At 36.7% G+C, this 23,940-nt stretch overlaps 2 protein-coding genes and 1 long non-coding RNA gene across 3 annotated transcripts in view; 2 read left to right on the forward strand and 1 right to left on the reverse strand.

The window, feature by feature from the left end:
- The first annotated feature begins 1,310 nt into the window (after positions 1 to 1,310).
- bcap29 (B cell receptor associated protein 29) lies at positions 1,311 to 5,434 on the forward strand. Its single transcript, XM_044118431.1, has 8 exons — positions 1,311 to 1,465; positions 1,794 to 1,894; positions 2,302 to 2,402; positions 2,765 to 2,912; positions 3,171 to 3,306; positions 3,506 to 3,608; positions 4,032 to 4,132; positions 4,448 to 5,434. Exons 2-8 carry the CDS (start codon positions 1,800 to 1,802, stop codon positions 4,481 to 4,483), a joined length of 720 nt encoding a protein of 239 aa, XP_043974366.1. The 5' UTR covers positions 1,311 to 1,465; positions 1,794 to 1,799; the 3' UTR covers positions 4,484 to 5,434.
- LOC122832064 (solute carrier organic anion transporter family member 1C1-like) overlaps positions 5,006 to 23,940 on the reverse strand; it is a 35,770-nt gene continuing 16,835 nt past the window's right edge. Inside the window, exons 5-15 of the mRNA XM_044118428.1 lie at positions 22,893 to 23,008; positions 22,676 to 22,822; positions 22,098 to 22,196; positions 18,472 to 18,720; positions 18,169 to 18,333; positions 15,822 to 16,017; positions 14,531 to 14,696; positions 14,149 to 14,321; positions 9,372 to 9,436; positions 9,040 to 9,157; positions 5,006 to 8,767 (exon numbers count right to left, since the gene is read on the reverse strand). Coding sequence (XP_043974363.1) covers positions 8,527 to 8,767; positions 9,040 to 9,157; positions 9,372 to 9,436; positions 14,149 to 14,321; positions 14,531 to 14,696; positions 15,822 to 16,017; positions 18,169 to 18,333; positions 18,472 to 18,720; positions 22,098 to 22,196; positions 22,676 to 22,822; positions 22,893 to 23,008 — 1,735 coding nt within the window. The 3' untranslated portion in view covers positions 5,006 to 8,526. The remainder of the gene's footprint in view (positions 8,768 to 9,039; positions 9,158 to 9,371; positions 9,437 to 14,148; positions 14,322 to 14,530; positions 14,697 to 15,821; positions 16,018 to 18,168; positions 18,334 to 18,471; positions 18,721 to 22,097; positions 22,197 to 22,675; positions 22,823 to 22,892; positions 23,009 to 23,940) is intronic.
- Positions 8,635 to 23,940, forward strand: part of LOC122832067 — a 47,229-nt gene continuing 31,923 nt past the window's right edge. The window contains exon 1 of the long non-coding RNA XR_006370790.1: positions 8,635 to 8,757. This is a non-coding gene — a long non-coding RNA (uncharacterized LOC122832067). The remainder of the gene's footprint in view (positions 8,758 to 23,940) is intronic.

Below are 23,940 nucleotides of genomic sequence, written 5' to 3' on the forward strand. Positions count from 1 at the left end.
ACTCATGACTCACCCTGTGTGTCACATGTGATGTGACCATTAAACCTTGATCAGAACCCCTATTCTCATTTAACAAACAGGCCTTTAAATAAAGACCCGGCACTAAAAATGTCCCTTGTACTCTGCATTGCAATACTTGTCCATTTAAGAAATGATAACCTACCTTTAATGGGTTTTGTGTTTACAACCTTTTACCTGCAAGACAAAGAAAATGATTAGTGACCAAATGATCGCAGAGGGCCAACATTCAAAGACTCTACTACAGTTGGACATTGACGTCAATCTGCGACGTGTGATTCGGACTTTGAGTTCCCCACAGGAGAGTCACGTGATCAATGACCAGCTGAGCCAATCATGTGTTAATATGTGGGAATGTACATACTAATTACGTACATTAAAATGTAGTAATTACAGTATTTGAATGTAGGCAGTTTCGTTCTTTCGTCTTAAAGAGTAATTATGTTGAAAGCGAAGCATCTCAAATAAAATACGCTATTAAATACTTATACATTATATAGGTATGCAGCCTATAGATATAATGTAATTATACACTGCATAAGCTAGTAAAATAGTTGCGTTTTTGTGTTTACAAATATTGACACGAAAAAGAAAAGAGAAAGTGACCAAATTATCACAGGACCTACATTCAAAGATTGTCTAAAAATACTGTGATGTAGATTTAAATGTTTATTTATACATACCTACATTATAGATCTACAGGTTGGGCCATAAGTTTCCATAGAAAAAAATAAACATTTTATATTGGACAATCGTTTTTATTTATATATTGTGCTCTACATGATTAGTATTGTTTTGAATACACATATTGATACGCGGACCACTTCGTGGTTGATTTGAGACATTTCCAATTTTCTGAAACTTGTAAATAAGTTTTGCCACAGTGTCGTGTGTGATGCTCGTTCCATGTTTTCTGTTAGTTTCGTGGAACCATGGTGTCATGATTTAACATAAAGGATATACTGAAGAGTTTAGATAGCTTCTTAGTAATTTTATATTATCATGCAAACAGAATGTTATTATCGAAAAGACTTGCTTTAGTATATTTAAAAAAAGTAAATTAAGATCTAATGTAAGATTTGGTTTTATTCGACACAGTGTTCATTTTTGCCCCATCACAGTTAAATGAACCTATGATATTGTATACAAATTAGTTAAAATTAGTTTATTCTAAAGTTTGGTGTCTCTTTTTATTTAAAAAATGCTCCAGTTTCCAAACAATGCTTTTTTTCCAAAATGAAAAAAAAAAAAAAAAAAAAAAATCGAAACAAAGCAAATATGCCACTCCAAATATGGCGGACGCGCTAACGTGTCGTTTCTGCGCGGCAGGGAAGCCAAAGCGTTCTTATCAGTGTGATTGAGGCTGAAACAGGAAGAGGTAAAACAGGAAGACAAACTTTACTCTATGAAGAAACTCCCCTTCAGTTAGCATTTTGACGATTTACTGGTAAGTCTCGTAGTTTTAAAAGCGAAATACAACCTGAATGCTGTATTTATTGCTAATCTAACTTCTATTCATGGGGTCATTTCCTTGTTAACAGTAGGGCTAGCCTAAGCAGTAAGTAACTTAGATAGATTTGTGAGATAAGAAAACGTGGTTTCACTGCAAAAAAAATTAGCTTATTTTAAACACTTTGGAACCTTGCTAGCTAAGAAGCACATTCCTTGTGCACTAGCTTATGTCTTCTGAGTTAAGAATGTGTTTATACGTAAAGCTGGTTAAACTTGTTTGCCAAGATTTCCTCTTAAGCTTTCCTGTGTTTCGTTATTTTTAGAATTGAATGATGACTTTACAGTGGACTGCTGTGGCGCTCTTTCTCTATGCAGAGATTGTCGTCATTCTCATCCTCTGCATACCTTTCATTTCAGCCAGAAGGTAGGAATGGGACTACCTGGATGAGATATGGCCCAAGTATTGACATATTATTTTGAAGTACATACCTAATCTTTCAGTTTAGTTTCTTTGAATAGGGCTAATGAAATAGTTATGTGCTGATGTAAGTTGTGGCTTTCACTCATCTCCATGCAAAACTTCTATTTTTTTGAGTATAGAGTAAGACGAGAAAAGCACTGCATTAATATTGAGGACATGTAGTTTTAATACTCCTATCTTGGCCATCCTCAAAATAAGCTGAATTTCAGCTGAGTACTTTCCACCCTCTTAGACCTTTTTTTAGTAATTGAGCATAATGTAACATCACTTTAATAAACTTTGCGACAGATGTCGCAACATACAGGGATAGACTTAAGTTTCTCAACAATGTTTCTTTTTTCCCCTTGCAGATGGCAGAGTATTTTTCAGCTAAGAATTTGGAGCTGGATGGCGAGGTTCTGGAACAAAGTTTTCCTCACCATGATCATAGTCCTCATTGTTCTCTTTCTTGGTAAGAGTAAATGTCTTTGGTCCAATCCATGCTTCCAAGAATTTTGGCCTTTATTACCTTCATATTGCACTCATAAACAAACAATCCCATACTCACGTGTATTCAAGTATTTTGATGAAACATGGAAATAATCGTGAAATTTCAGCTACTGTTCATTTTAACAATTTTTCTTGAAATGCATTAACAATACCGAGAAGTAAATGTTGTTCATGTGTTTATCTTATTTGTTTTGGATTGTTTTTATCCTTGGGACAGAAGTCCGATACAACAGAAATCCTTGGACTTTTGAATCCAGAAAAAATTTTTAAGTTTCTCTCTGAATATCATGTACAGATTCCCAGTTCTTTTCTGTTATTCTTTAGATGCCGTACGAGAGGTCAGAAAATACTCAAGTAAAGAAATTGGCACGGATGCTAAAGTGCAACCAAACATGTTTGACCACCTTCACATGAAGCTTTTCCGGGCTCAAAGGAACCTTTACATCTCTGGTTTCGCGGTCTTCCTCTGGCTGTGAGTTTCCAAATTCATTTACTGTAAACCCAATCCTTTGTTTAAATCTGCAGTATGTAGCTTTTATAAAAAAAATATCTTTTTTTACTTATTTGTTAACACTATGTCCTGGCCATATAATATGATACTAAATAATCAGTGAAAAACGCTCCCGGTCTGAAATAACCAATCAGAGCCGGGAGGAGGGTCTTAGCTCTGTCAATCATCCTCAAGCAAGTGCTGCCATGCTGTCCCCTTATTTTCTGTTGTTGTTTTCAGGGTTATGAAGCGAGTGATCACTTTAATTAATCAGCTGGCGGCCGTGTCGGGGACCACAGCTGCTCTGCAAATGCAGGCTGATGATGCTAATAAAGCAGTGGAGAAGTACACAAAGGACAACGAGCAGCTGAAAAGGGTAGGCCTCACTTATTTTTTTCCAGTCACTAAAATCAAGATTTTTATTTCTTATTGTTTGCTATGTTTTTCCTTCTTTGTAGTGCCGATCTTTCTTTTTGTTTTTTTATTGTTTTGTTTTTTTTACAGTTTGTTCACTCAGTTGTGTTTGAGTTTGATGTCTTTGTTTTTCTTAAAATAAGGTTTTCCTTTTATTTCAGACCCTGATGGAAGGAGTTGGCGATAAGGCAACAGCACAGGGCATGGAGCTGTTGAGGACAGAGGTGGACAAGCTGAAAGAGGAGCTGAAGTCCTCTGATGACGGTTAGTTTTCATATCATTTTCATGTTATTTGCATGTGTAGCAGCTATAAGCTACTTTTAAATGACTTGAAGCAACCAGTCTGTTGGGTTATAAAAAAAATCTAATACCTTGACCTATTAATAAAATGCATTGATTCTAAGGAGTAAAATACACCTTTCCATTGAGTTTGTAACAATTGAACTTGTAAAGAAGAAGAGCAGTTTGTTTTTTGTTTTTTTTAAAGGAAGACAATATGTTTTGGCTAAGCTAAGAGTTCATCGTGGCTAATAAAATTGAACTGCTTGACACAAATAGCCAGGAGAAAAAAATCCAAAGGTTGTTACCGTAGTTTTTAACACTCTGATACAAGTAAGGTTCAGTATTGCCTTTTGAAGCAGGTGAATGCACAGATCTAGTTTTTACGTGTGAATGCATCTTTTGTAGCCTTGAAAAAGTCTCAAGCAGAGGCAGATGGGACTAAGAAGCAGATGGAGGGACTTGCCCGGGAGTATGAGAGACTGCTGAAGGAACATCAGGAGCTTCAGGTAATCCTAAACTTAGAAACAGCAGGACGACGCAAAAGGAGGGTTTACAGTTGTCACCACACAATACACAAATTTCTGCAACACACACTGAATCTAGCAAAAAAAATGATATCCTGTGAGGCACATCAGAGGTTGTATTTCATCGTTAACCTGGTGCCAATGTGCTATGAGTCATATAGTTTAGGTGTTTCTGGTATAGGTTAAGATAAAACATAAGACAGATTTAATTCAAGTGTTTCATATGTTTAACTTTGAAGCTTTAATCTAATCTTACGTGGTATCGTAATGTTATTTTTCTTTTCTTTTTTTTTCCAGAATTTTCATGATAATGGGAACAAAAAAGACGACTAGCGGTGATGGTTAAACCTTCCCAAATCAGCAGGAAAGCCATTGCAAAATGTCACATCCATTAGATAAAGCTGAAGAGCAGACTTTGGACTGATAGTTGTGATGGTTTAAAATTTGGTGAATATTTTATTTTATTTTTTTGTAGTTAAATAATGATCACTTTGTATTTCCACTCGCTGTAGCATAACTAAAAAAATTCTGAAAGCAATCAGCAAACACTTTATGCAGGATAAGGTGATTATTTGAGTCACAAGTTAAATTTGGATGCGCGCTTTCTTGTGCAAGCTGTTGATTCTTTACCTTTAAGCAAATTAGAACGCTGACTGTGCTGAAAGCTAAAGACATCCAATGCTGCATTCAAAGGTAATAAAAAAAGATGCCTTTGTTTCAAACACGATTTTATATTACGATTGCACAATGCAGCTACCTCTTCTGCACCTCCATGTTAACGTAAAGCATGCACATGCGCCTTCGTAGGTAAAGCTAATGGTAAATGTAGGCTTTGGCTTAAATGTGTCATCTTTACATTTACAATGTTCTCATAATTCTGCCATGTAGTAGAATGTAAAAAAAAAACAAAAAAAACATCCTTCTTAGCTTTCACCCATTAATGATAAATAAAGCGTATGGATGGATATAACTAAAATGTCAAAATAGATTTGTGTTTTTTAACGTGTTTCCTACCCTAATGGGTTCCTAGGCTACTATAGTGGTTGCACTGTATTTCACACTTATGGTTTACAAAACAGGAATGTATGATTATTTTATTAAGCATCTTTCCGTTATTTTTGGATAACGTATGTCACTGTGATTCCTCGTTCTCCATGCTAAGGAAGTTGAAGTAGTGATTCACAGCATGGTTTGCATGACCTGTCCAGGTTGTTTTCTTTTGTACAAAGACATTCAGTTGAAGTGCCTTTTTAGCTGCGCTTTAATAAAAGATAGGTTTGTTTATCCTGTGCTTTGTTTGGGTTCTTTCATTAATAAACACCACCAAAACCATGATTGGATTATTTTTTTTTTTGATAATAAATGTTTATTTTTGATTGACGTTTATGATATTCCTTCACATTTTACAAAAATAATCCAGGAAATGTATTTACAATCTGGTTACTTTAATGCAGCTGAATGCCTTTTATATTTTATTGGTGTAATGTTTTTTTTTTCCTTCCTGTGAGCGGCTCACTCCCCGTCTGCCTTACTGAACCTGAACAACAAAACAGCAAAAGATGGACAAAAACACACTTTCGATAGAGACAATGGTAAAAACCTCAGATGAATCTTTTGAGACGTCAATAAAAGCCTTTAAATGATGATGAGATTGCGTGACGAGGATTATGAACCATACTTCCAAATCCTTGAACTCGGTTGCTTCGTAATTAGTAAAAATAAATTAACAGTTACATTACAACCATAAAAACAACAAATCCAAGCATTGATCTTGCAAAGCACCACTGTAGCATCTGATTTGGTTATAATCACACAAAGGTTCCTCGTTGTGCAGAAAACACTTAAACACAGAAAAGCAAAACGGCCGTTATGCTTTTCTCTCTCTCCAAGTGGGGCGAAAAAACCCAGTTCCCACCGTTTTTCACAATTTAATCCTACAAGACTACTGTCACACATTTAATGCTTTTTTAATGTTAGTCCAAAGCAACTATGACTGAAGAAAAGATGGAAAGACTGAGTCAAGAGCCCATTAGCACTTAAAGCCAATCTGATGAAATCCCACTGCTCTGTTTTGACTAATACTAAGTCTGAACAGTAGAAGCAGTGGCTCAAAATATATTGATATTGCTTCTGATGCTTCACTTTGCAATCTATGAATTTAACAAGTTTTCAAATTTTATGTAATAAAAACAATAAAATGGGGAGTCCCGTCTGAGCTTCAGAGCTAAAAATCCAGAGCAATTTCAACAAAAGGCAAAAATCTTTGTCAACCAGACTGAGGTTACAGCGGCTTTTATTGTTTGCCAAAACTCAACCACAACAAAATCAATTTTTAATTTACAACTCTGAAAAAAAATTAAGAGACCACTGTATTGAACCCCATTGGAAACCTTCATGGTTGTTGCACCAAATATGGACTTCTGAACTCTTCCTGAGTTTAAACATGAGTATTGTTGTTTCTAAATGAATATGAACTTGTTTTTCTTTGCATTATTTGAGCTTTGAAAGCACTGATTTTGATCATTTCTCATTTTCTGTACATAAATACAAGATTTCTGCTTGGAATTCCGGAGACATGTTGTCAGACGTTCACAGAATAAAATAACAATGTTCATTTTACTCAAATATATTCCTATAAAAAGCTAAATCAGAGAAATTGATCATTTTAAGTGGTCTCTTAATTTTTTCCAGAACTATATATGTCTATATATATATATATATATGTATATATATATACATATATATATATATATATATAGACATATATAAAATAAGTTTAGGTTACTTTTACACTTTAATCCCTGATTTTTAGTTTCTGACATGACTTACAGAAGGTTACAATCATAAGGTTTGTATTTCTCAGATTTAGAACTACAAAATAAACTAGACCTTCCCATTGTACTGCTACTATAAGTTTCATACTTTGAATTTACAAACTTAAGGCATGAAATTTAGGCGTTTTTCTAGTATTATTTCTAATATAAAATGTTCGGTGCATTTTCGAGTATCGTTAAAACATTTAAAATACAGTTTCTAATATTACTTTGAGAGACCGTCTAATTTGCAAAAAATGGCTTCTGGTTATTGAGAACACAAGCTTAATCTGGGAATAAAACCTGAGAGATCAGAATGATTCAGTGTTTTTGGCACAAATTACCTCAATCTCACAGAAAAGTACAAAAAAACAACTAACCAACAGAGCATATTCAATCACTGAAGATATAAAACATCCAGAAATCCTCCCTGTAGTTCCACTTCACATACTTTTACTTATCCACGTGCCCCAAAAACACTCAACACAGAGAATAGCAATAACTAACTGGTGCAACACCAATCATTAAAACACAATAATTAACACATTTTTTTTTTTTCTGAAAACTAGAAAGAGTTTGAGTATGGTATGTTTTCTTAAAAAAAATGTTTTGCAGAATTAGATTGTAAAGCACACTGAAGGGATTGTGGATATTCAAATCATAATCGCTTAACTTCTTTTGAGCAGATTATGTTGAAACATAAATTTTAATTTGTATAGGTTGTGAATTTCAAAGTTTTTTGTTGTTTTTTTTTTTTAACTCCATAAGGACATAACACAGAAATACAATCAAATCAGACTTTGTAGGACGGGGGGTGGGGGTATTAAAGGCAAAGTCTGTTTTGCACTACATTTAAAAATGTAAACACTTTTCTATGCAATTTTATAGACCAGCAGCTTAAAAATTTCAATGGATAACTGTTCACATGTGAGTCAAGAGGACAGATGGCACACAGAGGTAACTGTTGAGTGAATGAGGCACATACTGTGTACTTAACATGACATCAACAACCGCAAACCCTCAAAAAACCTCCCAAGAACCCGTCAAAACCGATAAATAAATTAAAAAAAAAGAAAAATAACATTTCTTTCAAAGCCTGCCGTGCCTCTCACTTCTAAGGCCACTTTACCTCCTTGGAGAACTCTTTCATTTAACATAACTACCTACAGAGGCAGCTTAACAGATGCTGGTGCATAAGACAAACTGGAGTGTTGTAGCAGTGGCCGCTTCCTGGTCACGTTTCCACTCTGAGCCTTGTGTCCGGATTGTTTGAGGACAAACAGCAGAATGTACATTCCATGAATTTGTCAGGCGGGTTAAATTTCTGCCAGTCTCAACACCACACATTCAACGGTACAATTATAGATTTTATGGTCGACATGAGATAACAGAAATTGATTCCCTGCAAATCTTGTACGCATGTGTGTATTTCTATGTATAGGTATATGTGGTGGCATGTATTCACGTGTGTGTGTGTGTGTGTGTGTGTGCATCGCTGGGTACATGCTTTGGATGTACTTTCTCATAAGACAGACACTTGGAGTCTTTCCTGTTTCTCAGCAGTCACAGCTGGGTGTGCCTGTCTGTGCTGTTGTCCGTCGTGTGCATGGCTTGATCGGAATTCAAAACCACAAACTCCTCTTTTCTGAGCACGTCCAGTTCGGTCCCGCCGTTCGTCAGGGCCTCGTGTAGGACGTTTTTTTTCTCCTCCTCCTTCAGCTGCCGGCTGAGCAGGATGAAGCCCGGGATGCAAATGATGAAGGAGACAGTCCGTAGGCTCAGAGTCAGGCCCAGGTAAGCGATCCTGAGGGGAATGAAGGCGAAGAAATTTGTGTTTTACTAAAATGCACCCAGGAGAAAGATACCAGATTGTCATGATGCCATGCATCAGCAACGTTTTAGAAGTTGCGCAAAATGACTATTTCAGGGCGAAAAAAAAATATGAATGATTTTAAATGTGTGGCTAAAGCAAGATCTTGTTGTGGGACGTGAACTGTGGGTGTAAATTATTTCATTTTAAACTGTGTGAACTGAAATTATTAATTTGCATGAAAAGTGAATGTGCACACCCTCTACCTGTAGGCGGAGGTATTGTAGATCCTGCAAGCTCCGATGCCTCCGCATCTTTTCTGACCCCATTTTAGGCAGGTGGTGTCTATAATTGCTCCAAAGTAGATGGGGGCTGGGATCCCTGCTGTGGAACCACCAGGCAATGAAAGGAGTTTAGAAAGGCACCCAAGAGAACCGAAGCAGAACTGTTCAGAATGGTTAAAGTTACTCCATAATTCAGACATTTACCTTTTATGGCATTGTAAGAAACAAGAATGAAACCCTCCTTAGGAAGGTTTAACGCCAAGTAAGTTCACCTTAAAGTGAGTGACTTTACCACTTCTTCAAAGAAAACTTACCAAGTGTACGTGTTGCCAAAGCATGAAAACCAAGTGCCAGAGATTTCAATTGTGGTTTTATGCACCTGTGTAAAGAATAATGAAGTATCTTTTAGATATAGGAAAAAAAAAAAAAACATTTCTAAGCAACAGAATATACAGAATATTTGTGTCTTGATGAGTTCCAATCTAACTCCTTTAACATGCTGACTGTACAAATTTGATTCAAACCACCATCCAACCAAGGTGGAGACTGTATACCACTATGGCGATATATACAGGATTTATATGGAAGCGCTTTGCTGCCAAATACTGGTTGTAGTTTTACGAAATTGTACAGAATTTCATTACTTTGCACTCTGCAAAACTACAATTCTACCTGCTGCATGTGCTATTTTCAAACAAACAATACTTAATAGAAAATCTGAAAGCAAAAACCAAAAGTTATTTTTCTTCAACTGTAAATAAAAATGTACTTTTTTTTTTGTGCCTTTTTTGTAACAGATTCACAAAAAGAATGCTCTTAAAAACATGAACAATGTCTGATTCAACTAAGCTAGAATAAAATAGAAAAGCTAATATTTTACACTTGAGAGTATAAACAACAATAACACTCAGATGTCTGTGCTGCATTTTTCCCAGAAAAACTGGCTTTCCGATGACAAGTTGTAACATAAAGCATGTTTGTTTTCTACATAAGTCATGAAGAAATTATTGCTTTGAATTTATCTGAACAGAATTTAAAGAAAAAGATGACACAAAGTAGTATCAATTATTTAAATTGCAGATTTTCGCCTGTAATCTTCCAAAAGCTATTTAGATTCTCTGATAAAGACATTGCCATGTGACAACTGGTTAAAAAAGAAGAGGCTTATGGCAAGTCTTGTGATTCTTTTATTTCTTTAAAAGTTGGGAATAAACCAGCAGAGGCTGCATAAGATTTCATAACATGTGCCGAGATTGACACCATTTACAAATGAACAATGCAAACATTATATATTTTAAAATCTTTAGTCAAAGATGAAGTCATGACCGGTTAAAAATAAAACACACACCATTTTCCTTTCAGGAACTGAAATATTAGAACAAATATATGATCTGGCCTTTATCAGGTTCTAAAATTACTTAAGCTGAACCTCGAGTTTGCAAAAATGCACAATCGGGATTGTTGTGTCATTTAAAAAAAAAAAGAAAAATGTAAAGCTAAAGTGAAAAGGCAAAGTGTCAAAACCTGGGTACTTCCCTCCTGTTCAACAGGATTAAGACAAAAATCATTTGCCCCCAGCAGGCACTAGCGTCGCAATAAAAGCAGAAGATTTCACTGCTTACTTGATGTGTGCTAACAAAATACACAGTAGGAAAGAGATCAAGAATAGGTGTAGAGAAATTAAAGAGTTTCTGCAAAGGATTCCAAGACCAGTTCTGGGCCACAAGGAGGCGCTCAAGTCTGTTGAATTTCCTGCTCAATGTTTGTTTCAGTGTCATCCTAGTCAGTTACTCTCCTTTTCCATTCTTCAGCCTTTATTTAAACAACAAAAAATTCGCTGAGATCAAAGATCTCTCTAATAAGAGTGTCCTGACAATCATACAGTTAAAATATTTAATTTTTTTTCTTTAGAGTTGAGGACTGAGCAATGTTGGGTACAACACAACTTCTACAATACAGTAAGAGAACCAGCTCTCCCATTATGCTTTATGTATTTTATGACCATTTCCTATATTTTTCATTGCCAAAAGCTACTAACAGTAGCAATGCACTAAAGAAAAGTCATTTATATTTTAGAATTATCTGCAGATTGTATGAATTTATCTCAAACCTGACTGCTTTTCTTCCCCAATCTTTATCAACTTATAGCAGTTTTTCACAATCCAGTTCTCTTAATAATAATGTGCATTTAAACTTGAAAATACTGCTATGTTTCTATGGATATGTTTATATCATTGTGGTTTGAATCTTTTCTGAGTGATTAAATAAGGCAAATACAAACCTTTATAAAACCCATATGAAAAAGAAAAACACTTTGTAGCTTTATTTTTCAAAAACAAAACGCAACATTGCCTTACAACCTTCATCTTACTGCTTCGATGTTAATAGAATGAAAAATATTGCTAATTAACTTGGTAAACTAATCCATATATGCGCTGACCATCTGACACATTAATGATGGGGTCCAGGTTGTAACTCATTCCTGTCTTCCTAAATTCATAAGATAAAGAATTTAATTTTAATAATTTATGTCATCCATCAAATAGGTCAGACTATTCTTTATTTTTATGATTAAAAAGTTAAATACAACACTTTGAATAATAATGCAAGCCCAAAGACAAAAGGCAGGTTTGAAAATTTTTTGTTTGTCTTACAGAAGTGATTAGCTATGATTTTGATTACAAATAGTTCAGATGATAATCATTCCCATTTTCTTTTACAGAAAATCAGACTTAATAATGTTTACATATTAATTAAAAAGAGCTTTCAGTTAAAGGATTTGTGAGTTTTGACAATAACTTTGAAGAAAATTACTATGTTATGTATGATAGAATGATGTGTAACAAATGTAGACAATAGTGGTGTAACAGAGATCATGTTTAACTTTGGAGACAACAAGTACTGAGGCAGTTCTAGAGGAAGTGGCGTTGGAGAGAACTAGCACAGAGGCAGCTAAACAGATGTGAGCCTGGTAACAGAGTTAACTATCGAAACCATCTGTATGTGGTTAAAAAAAAGAACAAAAAAAAAAACTTGTGACATTTTAAAGGTTGACTTATGCGCAAACTTAGTGAAATAACGCCCCTGGGGCTGTGTACGAATCACTAAATCATACCTGGCTCACAGTCAAGACCAAGCAGTAAAACGGAGGGAGAACGAACATTAATGGGTCTAATCTGTGAATGCTAGCAAACTGCAGGGATACTCAGTCTGACTAATTCATGGGCGGAACGGTGAGACATGCAGATGTAGGCAGCCAAAAGCCTGTTGAGTCTTCTCCATCCTCAATAAATCAGCATCATAGATTTTTTTACAGATTCAGATCAGGGTAAAACTTGGCAGCTGTACTAGTAATCGCAGAACCTGCTGGCTGGAGAGATGATTAGATGTTAACCTCTCAAAGTAGGGAGTTAGTTTGGTAGAGGCTTAGATCGTCTGACAATGAAACCCCAACACTAGACAGAATCGCTGTTTCTCTGCAGAGGGCAACCTTGGCTTTGGTCATATTTAATTAACAGAAATATTTATGGTGCATTCATGTTAAATCAAAACTCTAATTCTAACAGAACCGAAAAATATTCCTATCCCAGTTACTAACACTTCAAATATGACTGAATCATTTTTTTTTTTTTTATTTATGCTAAAGTCCAGATACTTCAGTGATATTCATATTTAAAAATAGATTAAATGTGCAAAGAGACAAACAACACGGAGATGCTTTGCAAGTGAATGAAAGAACGATTACCAAAGTCCGTTATGAATGTTGAATGAATAAAGCAGTTACAGGACACTGTGTACAGACTGGATGATTAAAATAACATTCTATTAGATTTAGATTATGCCAAACAAGATACCAGGCAGAAAGTAGCTCAGTACCTCAGTGGCTGCGGTTTGCTGCTTATTACATAATGTCATGACAAAGGCCAGATCTTCTCTGTGTGCATAATAAATAGAATGGAGTAAGACACAAATAATTGAATCATTGTTGAATATACCACAAAAAAAAAAAAAAAAAGTGAGCCTTCAAGAGAAATAATGGCACATTTTCTGTACGATAACTGAAAATATATAGTCTTTTCTGTACTAAAAATATAGAATATCAGTATATGATGCTTTTACTTTAATCATATATTGACATTTTAATATATGATTAAGAAAGGAATATGTGATCAAAACTCCTGAAAGGTGCTCAGTTAGAAATTGTCTGATTAATACAGAAAAAAAACAAACCGCAGATAAGACGGAGATGTTATAAAAAGCTTTGTGGTAATGTTTTTGTTTTTCAAATCAAGTAGGCTACAGGAGAAAAATACGGAACCATTCAGTGCTTAAAGGTACAACAAAGAAACAAACTATTAAACCAGAGAAATTACAAACAGATCTTGTTTTTCTCCACCTCCTCTGGCTTTCATGGTAACTTGGGAACATCCAACATTCGTTGCCAAAATCCTGGCTGACTTTCCTACTCCAAAAGCTGCGTTTTGGAGTACTTTTTCCTCTTTTCACTAATAGCACTCTTATTAGTGTGGCCATCTTTCGTCAATCAGCTCAATATAATAGCAACTTTAACTGCAAGCAGTACTTTTTACAAGAAAGAAATTTGACATGCAGATATTTATCTGCAAATTACTCTGATTCCATATTCATCTACTATCATTGTGTGATTTTTTTTGTTTTCCACAATACTGGGTATTCTAATAACCTCTAACAACATTTTACGCTCACAACCACACACACTTGTACACATGTGGGTGGTGTGTCGAGCAGGGCGCAGTAATAAAAATGATAAATAAATAAATCACTTGTATTTTCAGCAGACACTGGACAGAATACACATACTCTTCCCTAAAGGCAGTCTAGCAAAACCAGAAAATCTAACAGTCGTGTATTTGGACTGTAGGAAGAAGTCAGAGTACACAGGCAGAACCCACACCTGGATGGGAAGAACATGCAAAACCCCATGCAGAAAGGAGTCCAGATCGGATTCAATCCCAGAACGTTCTTACTGCAAGTCAACCGTGCAACCAGCTATAACCACCACAATTAGTAATTGTATGCTTTTTGCCGTCGGACTATAAATTTAAAGCTGACCTGATGAGAAACATGTATCCTGGAGTCCCACCAAGCGAGATGATGAAGGAAGTTATGACAGAGAGAGCTAGGAAGTACGGAAACATCCTGTCGCAGTCCTCCTTGTTGAGGCACTGACCTGTCCCGGCCGTAAAGTTACCAGTCCCACCGACACAGCTACAGTTAGAGAAGAGCTGGAGAGACACACACAGTCGCACATAAAGCAGGACAAACACATACGGATATACATCCTCTCAACAACACAGGCTAAATAAGAACATAGAGTACAAAGCACAGCTTTCTGTTTTGTTCCTTTGAGAACCTATACTTGCAGATAGAGATAAGTAAAATGCACCTAAAGCTGCTCTACATACAATACCACATAAGTAGTGGGCAAACGTACTGTGTTTTTCCCCGAGCCTGTGGAAGTATTGCATCCAGCCAGACAAGGAGAGACATACGTGATGCCATTTTGACCACAGACTGGGTCCCACTCACTCGATGAACAAGAGCAATTCAAGTTGCAGGGCATGATAAGTGAGTGGTTGTCATAGGATACACTATCCACACTGGAAGACAGAGAATAGAAAGACAATGTTACAAACTAAACATAAAAATTGTTAAATAAGAATTTAACAGATTTAATACTTGCCAAATCAATGACACCGATGATACTAATCCATCAATGTCAGAGTTTTTCAGAATTGTGTGTGTTTGTTATCAAGATGTTATCACATGTGAAGACATGTGATTTTCATGGGATTTTTTTTATTTCCAGTCAGTGATTGCTTTTGTTTGAGCTAAACTTTCGAAGCACACACTGCAGATAAAGCATCAGCTTCACTGTCAGAAGACCCAGTTTACAAAAGCTTTCATAGGCCAAAGTATTGTGACATTTTTGATGATTTTTTTAAGCTTTTCATTTTGTGTTACAGCACAAACACATTACATGATGAGCAGCTCAAGAGACAACACCCAGTGGCCACTGCTGAGCCAACGGTTAGATAAAGCCATTGTAATTGTTTTTCCTTTTAATTGATGAATTAACTCTATAAAGTATGACCCATTGTATTTTAACTGTAGCTGTAATAGGTGTTAATGGAAAGATTTAAACAGAAGTTTAATTATCAATGTATTTAGACACATAGTTGATTTGTCTAAATAAATCCAAGCTACACAAACTAGATTTTGTTAAAACCACAGCTTCCTATTTCCCCTGAATGCTTTACCTACAACTAAGGTTAGAATTATTAGCCTCTGTAACGACACCTCTGTATATTTTTGCTGTTTTGATATAAAGTCCAACACTGATTGATTATTTAATACTGGTGTGAAAGTTCATTTCATGCTTAGGTGCATTTTTAAGGACAAATTAATTGTCAGATTTACCCTGGAAGTAAAAAAAGCAGAGGAGGGCTTTTAGTTTTGGCCGTATTATTTTAATTGTTTATTTCATAATTTTTTACAATATCCACCGATCAAACTTTGTGGAGATTTTCTCTTCCTTTTGGAGTATCTGTACTCCTTGTAACTGTTCAGCGCTTAGTAAGAAAGTGCTTTATGATTAAAGTTATTATTTTTATAATGGTAATTTCCATGGAAACATAAAGTGTTTTGTGTGAGTTCATCAGGGGAAAGGTTGGGGGGGAGGTTACTAATAATTCTGACCATTAGCTGACATAATTGAGACTTACTTGTTGTATGATACCGTCACTCCGGCTACTTTGGCGTTCTCACAGCTCATTGTGAAAAAGAACATTGACAGGACATATCCAATCAAGGAGGTGCAAAAGGCAAACTTTGCTGCTCCCATGATGTTCAGTTTCAGCCTCTTCATCAGCAGACCACCAGAAAACATCCCCAGTGCCACAGCAGGGATATTGATCACACCTGAAAATAATGATCAATTATTATTTCAATGCAAAATTTCAAAATATGATTAATTGTGATTTTTGACAGCAAGTAAGCACAAGAATGCAATTTATTTTTGAGGCACTTTTAGTGGAAAACTATGACTACCCAAGCAGCCGTGAAAAAGAACTTGAACTGCTTTTTATTTTGTGCTCTGATACCTCCATTTAACATGAGAGCAAAGAGACTGTCTTTGATCTGCTCACGTCATTAACTGTGGTTACTGATTTTTGATTCTCTTTCATATGCATCCAGTTCGGGCAGTGCAGTCATCTCCCTTGATGAGACCAGATGAGCCTAGATATTCTCATTTTATTCTCTGAACTTCATTAAGTATTTCATTTCATGTGCAGAGCAGTTCTCATATTCACAAAGCTGGAACTGTGGCTGTCAGGGCCGCTGTTGGGATGAATTATGATACACAGCTAAGGTCAAAATAATGAATTCCTCTGACAAATTTAGGCTTGAAATCAGTTTCATTCAACCAAAAACTTTCTTCATACTCTTCATTGAAATTACAGCAATAAAACACTTATAATTACTGACCAGCTTTTAACATGTTGAGCCAACTTTATGATCTTATAACAACTGCAGACGTTACAAACAAGTCAGAATGAGTACTGAGGAAGCAAGTTGATGGTGAGAAGGTACCAAAAGAATCAAACATTAATTGAGTGGAGCTTTTAAACAGAGGAATTTGATTATTGACAAGCAACAGGTGGCAGACTGACAACCAGGTGCAAGTGAGAGAGGAGAGCAGACAAGAAGGCTGAGGAAGGGAGAGAGAGAGAAATGGCATAAAGGAGCATGGAGGAAACACTGATAGTACAATTCTAGTAGAGTAACTATGGCAACAGAAAACTAATGAACAACACTAGAAGCCCCCCTACCCCCCCAAAAAATCTCGATGGCCGGCAGCAACAATAGTCAGGAGTCTTGAGACGACAGAAAACCTTGGAGCCCGCAGTTCAGCAGAGCAGCTGAATCTCTGGAGACCAACAGCTGAAAGGCCTTTGAGGTAAACCAGATGACAGCAATGTCCCCATGAGGATTCCTGGAGATGACAGCTTACTGGGACCCAAGCCAAGGCTCAGGAGCTGGGCAAGACAATCCACAAAGTAGCTCTGGTTCTGGAGAAGATGATCTACGCAGAAGCTCCGGGCATCCACGGAGAAGTTTTGGAGATGCAAATGACCCATGATGGAGCTCTGCAGTGTGGTACCCGAGAGGAGGATTCTGCAGGGTCTGCTGGTTTTGCTGCAGCCGATGCAGAGGCTGCTGCTGACAGAGGAATTTCTGCTACCGCCGACAGACAGGCAACTGGTGCTCCAGCGGGTGTTGGAGCTGCTGGTTTTCAGGGCCAAAGAGCAGGTTTTAAGGTTGTAAAGCGTGGTGCCAGCTGTTGGTCAAAAGGTTGATGACACATCAGTTGAGCTTCTCCAGTCGGACTTCCCAGAGAAGCCTGGATTGGAGGTGACAGCCAGATCCCCAGGAGAAGAAGTGTAGTCGTCCTTGCGGTGGTGGCATCAGTGTTGGGAGGATGAAGCAGCAGCAAGAATGGAAACTGGTTCTGACATGGATGCGAGGCAGATTGGCAGGTGATGTAACCGAAGTGGATTGAAGTATATTTCAGCCAAGTCTATTGGATGGACCAGGTTGCACCCCTCATCCCCAACAGCTCCACAAACCCCAAAGAGGATTAGTGAGGAGTCCGGTCATTAAGAGCTTAAAGGCAATCAACCGTCACATTTAAGCGCCTGTCAGCTGAACAGTGCTTGGCCACAGTGTCAATGTAAAGCCTATCAGTTGTTCCTAAATAATCCATTTCTGAGAAAATTAACTCTGTTGGCTGGTTTCTTCTGTCAAGATGCTTGGTTGTTGATGGGACCCAAATGTAGACAAACAGAGTCGGTGAGTTGATAGCGATAATGCAATGACAAAACAATGAAACACAGACTTATAGGAGAACACAGGGAGTGAGAGCAGGAACAAGCAGGGACCAGAGTGCATCAAGTGGGTGGAGCTTTTAAGCAAATAAGCTTGATCACTGACAAGGCTAATGTACTTTCCTTCTCAGTTATGTTTACCCAGTTGTAATCAACCAACAACGTTTTAGTACATACGCCATACCCATGAGAAAGTTAGCCTTGGAGGCAGACTGCCTGAAATGCTGTTCGATGTACTTGGGCTTGTACGTGACCATGCCAATGAGGGAGTTCAGCTGGATGACGACCACACACAAGTAGATCACATACACGGGGTGTCCAAGAAGAGTTCGCAGGGTTGGAATAAAGTCTGTGAAGAAGTAGATCTAATTATTCACAAAAGTATATAGTAGATAGATTAACAACAACATGGGAAAAACTGCTGATTGGAAAAGTTCAACATTTTCAGGTGTTGATACTAATAGCAAAACAATCTACCCATCATCACCTTTAGCCATTTCTACAAAACTGCTGTGCTCCTCTGCTTGATACTTGTACTTAGGATGGGGAGTGTCCTTGATGAAACTTGCTTCCTCCTGAGTGCCCATCTTTTGGACCCTAGAACCAGCTGTGGGCAGAGATCGGGGCAGAAACCAGAACGGGATGGCAGAGAGCAAAGTTATGACCCCAGCTATGAGGTAGCCCAGCCACCAGGCACCCACCCATCGGGCATCTGCTGGTGTAATGGTGATGGTGTCTATGTTGGAGAAACACAGCGTAAAAAGGCATACAAAGAAATTAAATGATTTCTGCTTAACACATTTTAAGAAACTCATTGCGCAGGGTTATGAATATTAAATAATAGGGTGTCCTGTGTTTAAACGTTTAAACAACTTCGTGAAAGCTGTTTAACTCTGAAGCCCTTTGCACATCTTCACACACATGACAAAATTTTACAAAATTAAAACAGTTTTAAATCAAAAACATAATCCAATAACTTGTATTAAAAACCTTCAGCAAAGACTAATGGAAGATTTCCTTTTCTATATGACTATCAGTTTTTGATAGTTTTTTTTCATTTGCCCAGTCTTATTTACAACATTCATTTGGGTTTGCAGTAAAGATTCCAAGATTAATCTCTTTGAATGATTCTGTCTCAGTGCAGACTGATCCATTTGAAATTCTTTGAAAATGACCTATCACCCTTTCCCAGATTGACGGACAGCAATAGCTGCTTATCTAAAGTCACTATGCTTAGGTTTTTTCATAAGGTGTTTTTCGTAGGAGAATGCTGGACCATCTGTTGGTGACTTCAAGCTGAAATTAACATGGGTTTTGTAGCAGGACAATGATCCAAAACATAACAAAAAGCTCACCACTGAATGGCTAAAGAAAATCAAAATGAAGACATTGGAGTGGCCAAGTCAAAGTCCTGACTTGAATCACACGTGGCATTGTTTTACAAAGGCAGTTCAGGCTGGAAAACTCTCCAATGTGGCTGAATTACAACAATTCTGCAAAGATGAGAGTTCCAAAGAAAACTCCACTGGGCAGGAAAAGACTTAGTGTCAGTTTTCACAAACGCTTGATTGCAGTTGTTGCTGCAAAAGATGGCCCAACCAGTTAGTAGGTTTAGGAGGAAATCATCATTTCACACAGAGTCCTGTGGGTTTTTTTTCCCCCCAACAATGAACAGCTATACTACACAAACATGCAAAAAAAAAGAAAAAGAAAATCAGGAAAGGGGCAAACACTTTTTTATGCCACTGCATTACTACAGCATATCATTACATATCGACACTGGCAACACAAACATGTTTTGAAAAATATCTTAATTATAATACAGAAAAAGTAAAGATCTTTGGAGTCATTATGTATCGTAGTAATTATGTTAGATTTCTGTCTCCAATGCTTAAGTAACCAAAAATTACTTAAAGAGCTTAAACTCTTTGGAATTAATGCTTTGTAAGCACAAAACCCGTCTCATTGATAGCCTCGCTACAACAGAGTACCGCAATGATTCTGGATGTTATATCAAATGAAATGATACTGGTCGTCAGAAAAGCTTTTCAAAGCCTTTGCGCTTAATACTCATCTTTTCATCTAAGCTTTACGCGAGTGGATATTGACCCTGAAAACTTAACTTTATGTGCATTTTCAGTTTTCGGTAAGGGTTGTTTCTCTCCATTCAAATCACTGTATTTTTTTATTTCGCAAAACGTTTCTTCATTCAATGGACTTCCTAACATCTCAGTTCACAAATTATGCTTTGATTTTCAGAAGAGTTTCATAAACAGTTTCAAAAAATAAATAAAGTAGTCTTGAATTTTTAGAGCCATAGCCTTTTCTTCACATTGTAAACATTTTATTACAGTTTGAAGTGCTGACACTGACTTGACCAGGTTGTCTTTGTTGCTGACTGCATTCCATTCAAGAACCTTTACAGGATTAGGAGGATTCAGAAAAAGCTGGGTTTTCTTCTTACCTCTGTTGCACCTGTCTTTCTACCCTCTTCAATCTGCCCCCTCACTGCACTCTATTTGATTGTTGCCTGTCAGAGAGCTTTGTCCTCCAGGTAGCCTCCTTTATCAGCTGACTGGCATTGATTCTGTACACCTGTTCACAGTTCTGAATTGTGCATACTCCACTTACTGCTGGATTTGATATCTATATGCATTGGTTTGATGGATGATAGGGTCTTTTTCACCTGACCACTGATGGTCAGTAATGATGCAACAAGGTCAGATATGCTAACAACAGCTGTCCAGCCCTCCATTGTCTAGACCCTCTAAGCCAGGGGTGTCAAACTCCAGTCCTCGAGGGCCGCAGTCCTGCAGTTTTTAGATGTGCCACAGGTACAAAACACTGGAATGAAATGTCTTAATTACCTCCACCTTGTGTAGATCAATATATCATATGATAATACACACACACACATACGTACACGCACACACACAAATGTCCATGCCACTTTACTCAATTTAGGCAGATACATTTCTTTAACAGTCATGCTTTTGGATTGTGGTAGTAAGCCAGAAAAAATACATGGAGAACGTGCAAACAAAAAGATACCAGGCTGGGATTAGAATCCAGGACCTTGTTGCTACAAAGCAACAGTGCTAGCATGCAACCCATTCTAACTGCATCAGCAATAATTTCTCAGCATTCATAGCTCCATGTAAACAACATGTAAATGTGCATTCCTGACTTCCTATTCCATTCTACTAAGTGTTTTTCAATACAAACACAGGGTCTATCTTTGACAAGGTCTTCTACAGACCTTTTAATAAGAAAAAATAAATTTCTACCTCTCCTAAAAAGACATGTCAAAGAATATCTTCAGAAAAAGGCCTAGCCTTTAGCGGGCTGCTACAATAGCAACATGACAAACTTGTTCCCAATAACTATGAGATGGCTTAAAGTCAAATGGGCAAACAGTCAATTTAAAATGGCTTACAACTAAGAACAATTAAGAAGTGTGATTCTTATCATGAAGCTGTCCATTGTTACTGCATTAAGCCATATCATTAAATTTATTGATGCTTTCGTGAAACCCTCATTGAAGAAAACAGTAAAAACCATGTTGACAATACTGTTGTTCTTTTAGTCTAGTAAATCAATATTCTGAACATTATAATACATTTTTTCTTAATAATAAATTATACAATAAAAGCCTGTTCCTATTTTTATGTTGAGATGGAATGATGCTCTGAGAGTTGTTTGTTATAACCGAACTCTGATTTAAACTTTAACCCTGACATGTCTGATTGTTACCAAATGTTTTCTGAAAAAAAAAAAACCTCTGAGACCTTCAAAGAACAGCTCTGTTTACACTCAATAAATTATACAGAGGTAGAATCTGTACTGAGTAAAGGGGCTGAATACAAATAAAGACACTTTTCATATTCTTTTGAAACATAATGAAGAAAGAAAAAAATCATGTTTCTTCCCCTCTCCCACTCAACAAGGATGTACTTTGTGTTGGTCTATCACATAATGCCTACCTAAAATAAAGTCCTATTTGTGGCTGAAAAGTGAAAAAAGGCAAGGGTTCTAAATACTTTTGAATGGTACTGTATCACCTAGTAAAGTTTACTACACTCTGGATGATCTGAAAAAGGTGCTTATACTCACCCATGTTCACAAACCCAATGTCCACGTAAATCTTGGCACAAAGGGAGCCTAGCAGGTATCCAAACACAGGGCCGACAACTGAGATGGTCTGGACACAGCCTAGGGTCATTAAAAAAAAATGGAAAAACTCCTCATAACTGCTCTGAACTGAGAAAAATGTTTGAATGAAAATGCTGATTTTACACATATAAGCTCACTGTACATGTACAATAAGGTTAAACCCTTTTTGTCAAATCCTAATTTGAGTGGAAAACATCTGCTGACTCAGGATGTTCTTTTTCAGTAATGCGCATAATCTCCTGCCGTAGAACAAATGAGAGATTTATCGCTTTGCTCATATTCTCGGAAATACAACAAAAACGACACTGTTGCACATGGCAAAGCTTTCTGCAAACATGGTGTTTTTTGGAGCAAAGGTGCTTCGCTTCAAAGTTAACATTGTTCACTGTTAAAGGTGCCACATTTTAGGATTTTTTGCTGTTGTTGTTGTTGTTGTTGCTTACCACAGAATAAATATTGATGTATTTAAAGCATTGAAAAAAAATGTCCCAATAAGTATATAATGAAGCTTTTCTTACCAACGTAAAGTGCTGCATTCTCTTCTGTAGCAAAATCATCGATGTAAGAGATCCCCAGGGGCTGAACGGGTGTCTCCCCGATCCCCCGCAAGACATTCCCCAGGAGCACGTATATCCACATTGATAAGTTGGACTCGCCTTCGCAGACTGGAGTCAGATATATCTAAATTATAATATAGCCTCTGTGTGCTTTTCTTGTGTTTTTTTGTAAGCCCACCTGTGGATGGCACTTGAGGTGAAATACCAGGTTGGTCTCCCGCTGAATCTCCCTGACAGGGAGATGAGTTGTGCGTCGAGTTCACCACCCATCTCACTGACGTTTCAAACTCGTAGCTGGGCACAAAGATATCAAGATACCAAGACATGGGCAGGTCCAGGGCAATTATTAATAGACTGACTTAGATTTAAAGTATTTTTTACATTTATTTTACCAGCATGTTTCTTATCATTGAAAATAACGTTAACAAGTTTTTTGAGCGATCCAGCCGGATTCCAGCTTTTAATCCAACAGAGAATCTGTGGAGGCAACTAAAGAGTAGGGTGATGGTAAAGCCTTCTAACATCAAAAATCTGGAGTTCATCTTCAAAGATAATTTGTCAACATACCAGTGAAACAAGCATTTATGTTAAGGGTTTGATTGCTGTAATGCCAATAGATATGTGTTCAATAATTATTGAGAAGGCCACTAATAAATTTGAATGTCCTGTTTTTTAACATGACATAAATTTAAACAAATAAATTACTTTTTTGGGAATAATTTTCTGTTTTATATTGTTTAATTTTACGTCTCAGAAACCAATTTCTTGGTTGAATGAAATTAATTCAACAATTTTTGTCAAAGCTTGTTTATTCTTACAGGGTCCCTGGGCTAGTGCCTATATCCAGTGATTGAATAAAATAAAAAAAGATAAAATAAAATAAATAGAACAGAATAACTTTGCAATCATCATGTCTCCCACATTATGAACTTCACACACAATGCTGCAAGTATTTTAATAAAAGTAATTCACAAAATTTGCATGAAAGTCAAAAATTTTCCAATAATTAAAAGATGACCTTGTTATTTATTTCAACTTCTGATAAACATAAATGACTAAGAATTTTTTTATTTTTTCTGGTTTTGTTTGGATATATTTTCTTTTTCCTTCTTGTTACCATGCATAAAAAAAACAACTTTTTTTTTAATGTTTAACTGAAAAAAATTAAATGCAACATTTTTGTGACTTTAGACAAGATATAATTAATAATAATATAATAGAAGTGC

This window comes from Gambusia affinis, linkage group LG06 (genome assembly GCF_019740435.1).
Source record: "Gambusia affinis linkage group LG06, SWU_Gaff_1.0, whole genome shotgun sequence".
Lineage (NCBI taxonomy): Eukaryota > Metazoa > Chordata > Actinopteri > Cyprinodontiformes > Poeciliidae > Gambusia > Gambusia affinis.

What these genes read in the sequence shown, in the direction of transcription:
- bcap29 (XM_044118431.1), top strand. Translation starts at nt 1,800, where the DNA reads ATGATGACTTTACAGTGGACTGCTGTGGCGCTCTTTCTCTATGCAGAG. An exon ending in CCTTTCATTTCAGCCAGAAG is followed by an intron (nt 1,895 to 2,301) that starts GTAGGAATGGGA and finishes TTCCCCTTGCAG; the next exon opens with ATGGCAGAGTATTTTTCAGC. An exon ending in ACAACGAGCAGCTGAAAAGG is followed by an intron (nt 3,307 to 3,505) that starts GTAGGCCTCACT and finishes CTTTTATTTCAG; the next exon opens with ACCCTGATGGAAGGAGTTGG.